The 9,413-nt window shown below is 35.9% G+C and overlaps 1 protein-coding gene across 1 annotated transcript; it reads left to right on the top strand.

The window, feature by feature from the left end:
- The first annotated feature begins 3,815 nt into the window (after positions 1 to 3,815).
- LOC112796568 (uncharacterized) lies at positions 3,816 to 6,736 on the top strand. The gene has a single exon (XM_025839084.3). It carries the CDS (start codon positions 4,045 to 4,047, stop codon positions 6,523 to 6,525), a length of 2,481 nt encoding a protein of 826 aa, XP_025694869.1. The 5' UTR covers positions 3,816 to 4,044; the 3' UTR covers positions 6,526 to 6,736.
- Positions 6,737 to 9,413: the final 2,677 nt, after the last annotated feature.

Consider the following 9,413-nt stretch of genomic DNA (forward strand, 5'->3'; position numbering starts at 1 on the left):
AGCTCGGATAGGCGGCACTCCTACACCAGAAGATCGAAGATTGACACCCGAAGAAGACCCAGATCTCACCTCCAGTCTGAACTCAACATTTCAGGTAACCCTCGGAACAGTTACCATAATGAGAACCTCTGGTTCTCATACCATATGATGTTGTTTTTCAGATGCAGGTCGCAACCCACCTTGGTGAGTTTGTGAACATGGTGATAGAGCGGAGGATGGTTTCTCCTTTGTTTTATTCTACTTTATTTTTGTTGTAGTTACTCTCTTATCCTTTGTATTTATATAATTTTGTTGCCTTAGAGGCTTTTGCTTTAACCTTTGAGAGATAGAAAGTAAGCCTTTTATAAAATTCTGTTGTATCTCTTGACTAGTCGGCCTAAACTCCGCAGGCTGTGACTAGTTTCTTTTTGTATATTATATTTATATATATCTTGTTTACTTTAATTATTACCTTGTGTATCCTGGAGCTATCCACAAGGTTATATATGTATATATTATGTTTTGTATCTTTTTGTGCCAACGCATTCAGTTATCGTGTGTGAACGCTTCGCCCTTTGTAATTTCGTTTTATGCGACTTTGAGTTTTTATTCCTTCATCGAGCTTCTAGTATTACTACTTCTTTCTATATATATATAGTATGGTATGAGCTTTAGAACTGTCGTGACACTTTGTTATCCTTTGCTTTACGATTAGAGGTAAGGTTTAGGGTAATTAGGTGTTACAATTTGACCACTCGATACTAATCACTTCTGCAAATACTGTAGTTCTTCACACCCTAGATTATTGCATCTCGGCATTTGACTCTGTGGCTGACCCGAAGCTCTACCCCACCATCTAAGTTGTAATTCTCTTTTCCAGTGATGGAAAACGAATATTTCTCATGCATGGCATCCAGATCTAATGTATGATAGTAACTTGGTACATCTGATAGCGCCAGAATCGGGTGGGAGGAGGCAAGACATAGTGCACCGCTGTCTCGGCCAGCGTCTCTGGTACAAAATCCTTTTCATCATCATCTTCAGAAGAATCACTATCGTTGCTATCCGTAACGTACTCTTTGTCGGAGTCTTTCTCACCCACCTCCATGTCTTCCATTGTACTGGGAACACGAATCAGTGGTGGTGCAAGAGGTGGGCCATCCTGCACAAATGTCGAGTGTGCAGAACCACCACCACCAACATTACCAACCTCGGTGGAAAGCTCCATTACATATTCCGATATGATTCTCCCAAGGATGTCGAACATGGGTCGCACATGCTTATCGCCCTGGAGCCAAAATAGTTGAAATTGGAAAACTCCATTACCCAACGGTACTAGCAACCTATATCCGACCCTTCTGATCTCTCTTCTTCCTGTGTCACCAAGGTTGCTCAATATCAAACTTTTCAACTCAGATAACAAACTTATGCGCGAGTGCGCAATATTAACGTATTCTCACACTCAAATATCACCCCATTGTTGTTATTTCTCATACGACAAGTGGGGTACACATAGACAACTAGATATCCGCTATTACTAGATATTTTTGCCTACTTTTTGTAAGAAAAATGGGAGAGAAGAAGATAATAAATGTATGTGGAGAATGTCAAGGGTAGCACATTCTTTTATAATAGTTCAAAATTTGTCTTATTATATCTCGTTTATACTGTAAATGTATTAGTTTAACATGTATCTGTAAACGAGATAAGTTTGAACGTATCTCGTTTACACTGTAAAGGAGATATACACGTGTTACATGCACATGCCTTACTCGTTTACCCTGTAAACAAGATACGCACAAGCTTATCTTGTTTACACTGTAAACGAGATAAGGCTGGGGACGAATTTTGATAATAATTTTTATAATTATTTATTTTAGTGATTAAAACATTTATTTAATTTATGAGGGCTGCTACACATACAAGTCTTTTTGGTATACAAGTTCATACAAGTTGGCACAAACCCAACAAAAAAAATTGTCAACTTAGATTGTGTGTAAACACGCGCTTTTCTAACTCTTGAATAGCGCAAACAGTTCTTCTTCTTCAATCAAAACCACAATGCTCAAAATTCAAACAAGGATCAAAATCTCTCAAAATTCTCACTAAAAGTGAAGGAAGTTGCGAAGCTGAATTCAAAAAGAATTATGAGAAAATGAAATAAGAAGATGAAGAAGAAGAAGCATCAGAAGATGAGGAGAAGGAAGCGGAAGAGTTTTGAATTATGCAAAACTTATCAGCACACATACACCGAAAATTTTTAAATAATACACTTAAATATCTTCGTGTTACACCAAAATTTACTACAACAGAAAAATGTTTCCTTTAATGCTGTTTTTTTTTCTTCTTCTTCTTTTCCTTATTACTTTCTTTCTTTTAGTTGAATGAATGTAAGTTCATCCTCTTCCAAATAATTTTACAGCATTATGTGTTTCTTCTTCTTCTTTGTTTGATTTTTTTATTTTTATTCTTATTAAGAGAGTAAAACAGGAAGAAACTTGAGAAGGTAAAATAAAAACGAAAAGATGAAATAAAAAAAGAAGAAGATGGTGATGATGATGAGAAAAAAAGAAGTAGCAGAAGATGAGGAGGAGGAAGAGGAAGAGTTTTGAATTATGCAGACCTTATCGGTATAAAAACACCGAAAATTCTTAAACAATATACTTAAATATCTTCGTGTTACACCGAAATTTGCTGCAAATACAGAAAAATATTTCCTCTAATGCTATATTTTTTTCTTCTTCTTTTTTTTCCTTATTTCTTTCTTTTTTTTAGTTGAATGAATGTAAGTTCATCCTCTTCCAAGTAATTGTAACATTATGTGTTTCTTCTTCTTTGTTTGATTTTTTTTGTTTTTATTATTGTTAAGAGAGTAAAATAAGAAGAAACTTGAGAAGATAAAACAAGAAAAAAAAAAGATGAATAAGAAAAAAAAGAAGAAGATGATAATGATGATGAAAAAGAAGAAAAAGCAGCAGAAGATGAAGAGGATGGAGAAGAAGAGTTTTGAATTATGCAGAACTTATTAGCACACATACACAGAAAATTGTTAAACAATACACTTAAGAAAAAGTATAGGTAGACAATGAAAATACTAAACAATGTAAACAATGAATATATCAAATGTTCATTTCACTAGGTATGAGGATGGTTATTTTAATATTAAGATTTAAGTGGGTAATTTGGAGGTATAGTGTGTTTTGATTTGATTGGTGGTTGTTCATATTGTTTAAAAAAGTTATAGGTTACCTAACATTCCCCTACACTTAAATATCTTCGTGTTACACCGAAATTTGCTGCAAATACAAAAAAATATTTTCTTTAATGCAGAACTCTTACATTATATTCAATTTGAACCATTAACAATGAACAGCAATTTTTACAAACAAAAACAATATTATTCACCTACAAAATCATAAACTACTAACGAAAACATTAACTAGAATCAAGCCAAAGTCACTTTATTGGATTTAAAACAATAGTCAACTTCGTTCTAGTTCAATTGACAATCTGAACTTGAATTATTCATTATCTTTAACAACGAGATAACTGTTCAAAATTGATTTTAGAGCTTGATTTTAAAAACGTAAAGAACGAATGAAGAGAAACACAGAGAACACATAAATGGAAGAGAACGTAGATCGTAAACGTTAAGAAAATTCAAAAAACAGAAATAAAATTCTTTCGAAAAAGACAATTATATATTCGCGCGTTAATTGAATAATGGATTAAATAATGACATGTAAAGTGAATTAGATTAAAGAGACTTGTATGACTTATATGAAATAATAACTTATACGTAGAAAATATTTGTTAATTTATTTAAATAAAAAAATCTCAAATCTAAGGGTATTACTCATAAATCATAACAATAAAAGAAACAAACAAATATCTATCCTTGTTTGCGTTTTGCATACTCGATTACTGGATGTTTGATCCGCACCAGACACCACGGATCATTCAATCCATTGTTTCTGACTGTCTCTCATTCCCATTCTCACTTGTTCCTTCCTCATTTCTAGAACTGCAATTGCTTCCATTATCATCACTTCCTCTCTCTAAATTATGGAGGGTACCCTCTTCCCCAATAGGCCAGTGTTACCAGCGCCACCAAACAAACCCACAAGGCCTTTGAAATCGAAGCCAACAACACTTCTTCCACCTCTTAACCCTCCTCCGCCGCCACCATCTCCGCCACCATCATTTCAATTGGATTCTCTTCTCCATCACTTGCAGAATCTCACTGCTGTCACTCCAACTCAGAACGACATGACCCATTTCCCTTCTTTACAGGTACTCCTTGATTCCTCTGAGAGAAAGCAACCCAATTCAGGTTCTGACCCCAGGATTGGTCAAGACCATATCTTTGATGCAAAGTTTGAATTTTTATCTGAAAAGGGTAAGTTGATGCTCAATTCGATTGTTGGGTCACCTTTGCGTCGCTTGAATGATTTTTTTGATTCTGCGAAATTTGAGTTGCTTGAAGTTGATTTGACAAGCCTGTTGAGGGCTTTGGACCTTTCTGGGAATTGGGAAAGGGCCATTTTGTTGTTTCAGTGGTTATTGTTGAATTTTGGGGATGAGAGTTTGAGGGTGGATAACCAGCTTATTGAAATTACGGCTAAGATATTAGGGAGAGAATCGCAGCATTCGATTGCATCCAAACTGTTTGATTTAATTCCTGTTGAAGAATACTCTCTTGATATCAAGGCTTACACCACTATTCTTCATGCATATGCTCGCACTGGAAAGTATAAGCGAGCTATTTATATCTTTGAGAAGATGAAGGAGAGTGGTCTTGATCCTAGTTTGGTCACTTACAATGTTATGCTTGATGTTTATGGCAAGATGGGTCGTTCCTGGAGTAAAATCTTGGGCCTATTGGATGAGATGAGAGACAAAGGGCTCGAGTTCGATGAGTTTACGTGCAGCACTGTGATCTCTGCTTGTGGGAGAGAGGGCATGCTAGAGGAAGCAAGGAAATTTTTCGCTGAAATAAAATCCAATGGCTATAAACCGGGAACTGTTACTTATAATTCGCTGCTGCAGGTGTTTGGAAAGGCTGGAGTTTATGCAGAGGCGTTGAGCATCTTAAAGGAAATGGAGGATAACAATTGCCCACCTGATGCTGTCACTTACAATGAGCTTGTGGCAGCATATGTAAGAGCTGGGTTTCTTGATGAAGGTGCCGGTGTCATAGATACAATGACCAGTGGAGGAGTAATGCCAAATGCTGTTACTTACACAACCATTATAAATGCATATGGTAAGGCAGGGAATGAAGACAAGGCGTTAAAGTTGTTCGCCCAAATGAAGGAGTCGGGTTGTGTCCCTAATGTGTGCACATACAATGCGGTTCTTGCAATGCTAGGAAAAAAGATGAGATCAAAAGACATGATTAAGGTTTTCTGTGACATGAAGTTGAACAGATGTGCTCCTAATCGTGCTACGTGGAACACCATGCTTGCTGTGTGTGGTGATAAGGGTAAGCACAATTATGTCAACCAGGTTCTAAGAGAAATGAAGAACTGCGGATTTGAGCCTGATAAAGACACATTCAATACGTTAATTAGTGCATATGGTAGGTGTGGATCCGAAGTTGATGCTGCAAAAATGTATGGGGAAATGATTAAAGCTGGCTTTACTCCATGCGTAACAACTTATAATTCTCTTCTAAATGCTCTTGCAAGGCGAGGTGATTGGAAAGCAGCTGAATCTGTCATTCAGGACATGGCGAAGAAGGGCTTTAAGCCTAATGAAACCTCATACTCGCTTTTGCTTCATTGTTATTCCAAGAATGGGAACATCAAGGGCATAGAGAAAGTGGAGAAAGAAATCTACAATGGCCAGGTATTTCCCAGTTGGATGCTTTCAAGAACACTTGTCATAGCATATTCCAAGTGCAGGCACCTTAAGGGAATGGAAAGGACGTTTCAGCAACTGCAAAAGAATGGATACAAGCCTGATTTGGTCATAGTTAATGCCATGCTCTCTATGTTTGTTCGAAACAAGTTGTACGATAAGGCGCATGAAATGGTGCATTTTGTTCATGAAATCGGACTGCAGCCGAATCTTGTTACCTATAATAGCTTGATGGACTTGCACGCTCGAGAGGGCGAGTGTTGGAAAGCCGAAGAATTGCTCAAAGGAATCCAAAGCTCGGGTCATAAGCCGGATGTTGTGTCTTATAACACTGTCATTAAGGGGTTTTGCAAGCAAGGGCTCATGCAGGAGGCTATTAGAGTCCATTCGGAGATGACCGCTAACGGAATTCGACCGTGCATCTTCACATACAACACATTTTTGGCAGGCTATTCAGGGCAGGGGTTGTTCAAGGAAGCAGAAGAGGTGATTATGTATATGATTGAACACAATTGCAGGCCAAATGAGATGAGTTACAAGATTGTTGTTGATGCTTATTGTAAAGCAAAGAAATATAAAGAAGCAGTGATCTTTGTGTCAGAGATTAAGCAGTTTGATGACTCTTTTGATGACCAATCTGTGAAAAGGCTATCTTCTTACATTTGGGAGATTTCAGGGTCTTGACTTTGTCAATTTTCCCTCTCAATTTTTTTTATTTTTTAACACAGTTCAAATTCTAGCCTGTTGGCAACTCCTTTTGTACTATAAACTTAATAATAATTACATTAGTCATTAGTCCATAAAAAATAAGGCATGTTGTGCTTTACATGTACATTGAATCTATTGCAAGTATATGAGGACGAACAAAAAATGGAGATAAACATAAGATTAAAAATAGTTGTATTCTGCTATATTGTACCCAATTTTAGATGAACAGAAAATTAGACAAATTTTATTTTAAAAAAGGAATTCTTTTACCTCTTTTTGTATTTGTTTCCTTCGAGGCGTGGGTGAATAAGTTCAGTTTGCTTTCTCATGTTTGTTTGGTGAATGCTGATGCAGGCCATGCAGTGAGCAATGCTGCACCAACTGCACCATCAACATCAATTATGAGAGGGTGTCTAACAATACTGGTAAAGTCTTCAATTTTGTTGGATATCAAAGTGAGAGAGACGGATGTGCCACTTGATCACGATGCTAAGGTAGTTTCTGAAACAAAATGGCAATCTTAACGTTGACAGAAAAAAAAAAAAAATATGAAAAACTGAAATCAAAGTAGTCTGAGTTTCGTAAGTGATAAGTTTGTCTTCGGGGAGACAAGTTCATACCTTTCAAATTTTAGGTATATGTACAGAACTACAAGATTTTGGGAGAACTATCACTTCAAAAGTTAGTTTATATGGTAAGAGAGTCTAAAGTCTTATAAAATTCTTTTTTTAAGTGTTGGGCCCTGATGTATAATTCTTTTTTAGGTGTTAGGTCCTACAAGACTCATAACATAGCATCGCCTTTAAGAGCCGGCATTCTAACGGCACCATTCTGCAATACTTCACTTGGTCTTTTACTGGTCAAAATTCTTCGTAGGTAGTCTTTTCTAGTTGACCGACTCTCAATGAGAGTGCCAATGTAATAAACTACAAGACCTTAAAAAAATATCACTACAAAAGCTAGTTCATATGGTGGAAGAGTCCAAAGCCTTACAAAACTCTTTGTCAAGTGTTTATCCACGATATGAGACTCTTCTCAGATAATTCTATGAGATTCATTACCGTTTATATTTTTTCTGAAAGAGAGGAGAGGTATGTGTTAACTTAAAAAACTAATGTAATATGATTTAGAGTAGGGGTGGCAACGGGGCGGGTAGAGGCGGGTTTTTGCTCTATTCGACTCCACTCCGCCGTATAACAACTCGCATAAAACCCGCCCCACTTTTACCCGTGCGTAGTAAAATATTGAACTTTAACCCGACTCTACGGGTACCCGCCCTACCCCTACCTGCCCCTATAATTATTAAAATCCAATAAATTAAATTAAATTTCAAAATTTATATAACCATCAGCACATAAATAACATAAATTAAACTAAAAATTTAAATATGATATAATATTATTAATCATTTACTAATTATTTTACATATATTATACATATTATATATTAAAATTATATATATTATATATATAGCAGGGCGGGTAGGGGCGGGTATTACCTAAACCCGACCCCGCCCTGCCCCTCCCAAGAACCCACCCGCTAAAAACCCGCCCCAAGCGGGGTGGATACCCGCGGATTCGGGTGGTATTCCCTAATTTAGAGAGATGATGAATAAAAAATTATTTTTATGATGAGTCTTAATTAAGTTTTTAAAATATTACTAATAGGTCAAAAGGACAAATAGGTCCTTCACTTTTTGGTCCACAAACATTTAAGTACTTGAGAATTTAAAAATACATTTAAGTCCTTAACTTTTTCAAAACCTGGACATATTGATCACTCATGTTCACTTGGATCTGTCAGACTTAACGGAAAAATCAGGCGTGACTCCTATTATACTGACCTGGTTGATAGAGATGCACACGTGAGAGAGTTTTTAAAATTAGACAAATTAAACTCAGGGATTGATATGTCTAGATTTTGAAGAGGTCAGAGACTTAAATGTATTTTTAAATTCTCAGAGACTTAAATGTCTGTGGACCAAAAAATTAGGAATTAATTTGTCTTTTTCTCCAATTTTTTTTTTAAAAAAGGACCACATAAATTTATGATACCACCAACACAAATATAAAAAATATATAGATTTTTTAGGGAAATATTTTAAATAAACTACCAAAATTCTGAACAAATAACATAACATGAAAACGAGAAAAAGATAAAAAAAAATATATTGAGATAAAAAAGAAGAAAAAAAATAGGTCAAAAGAAAAAAAAGGAGAACACTCATGATAGAAAAATGACTTATTTATATAATACTCTTCTATAATCTATACGTTAATCTTACAAGTTGCATAATGCACCATTCATTTTTAAACCGTGACCATGGTAATATACTAAGAGGGCAACTTACTCGCGGATAGAGATGACAAATGGAGAAATTGTCCCGTCTCATCCAGCCAAAAACCCTCTTTTTGACGGGCTGGCCCATCCTGCCCCATTTAAGGAGGCAGTTCTAAAACCTTTTCTCGCCTTGTCTAATGACGGGTTGGTGGACTTGGTCCACTAAATCTCTTTCTTTTACTATTAAATGTTAAAAAATGTATATAATTTCATAATCATTTCGATAAATTTATAATTTCTAAAGACCCTTAGATGGAGTTTAGATCCGCGACGGATTAGTCCTTAATCTATCGGGTTGGAGGATACCGTGGGCAACATAAAAAAGATATAAAAAAATTATAATTTCTAAATTTACAAACATTAAAGTCTTTATAATTATAAATATGTAATACACATAATCATAAACTAAGTTTTTTGCAAAAACGCTCCTGGTAAAAAAAGGCACTAGGCCCGCAAGAGAAGCCCCCGCCCTGCCAAAGCCCACGGCTTAAGCAGTGTGAGTTAGACGGACTTTTTAAGTATGG

This window comes from Arachis hypogaea, chromosome 4 (assembly GCF_003086295.3).
Source record: "Arachis hypogaea cultivar Tifrunner chromosome 4, arahy.Tifrunner.gnm2.J5K5, whole genome shotgun sequence".
In the NCBI taxonomy this organism is placed as follows: domain Eukaryota; kingdom Viridiplantae; phylum Streptophyta; class Magnoliopsida; order Fabales; family Fabaceae; genus Arachis; species Arachis hypogaea.

Bases quoted from the DNA above. Each gene is read 5' to 3' on its own strand.
- LOC112796568 (XM_025839084.3), top strand. From the start codon at position 4,045: ATGGAGGGTACCCTCTTCCCCAATAGGCCAGTGTTACCAGCGCCACCA.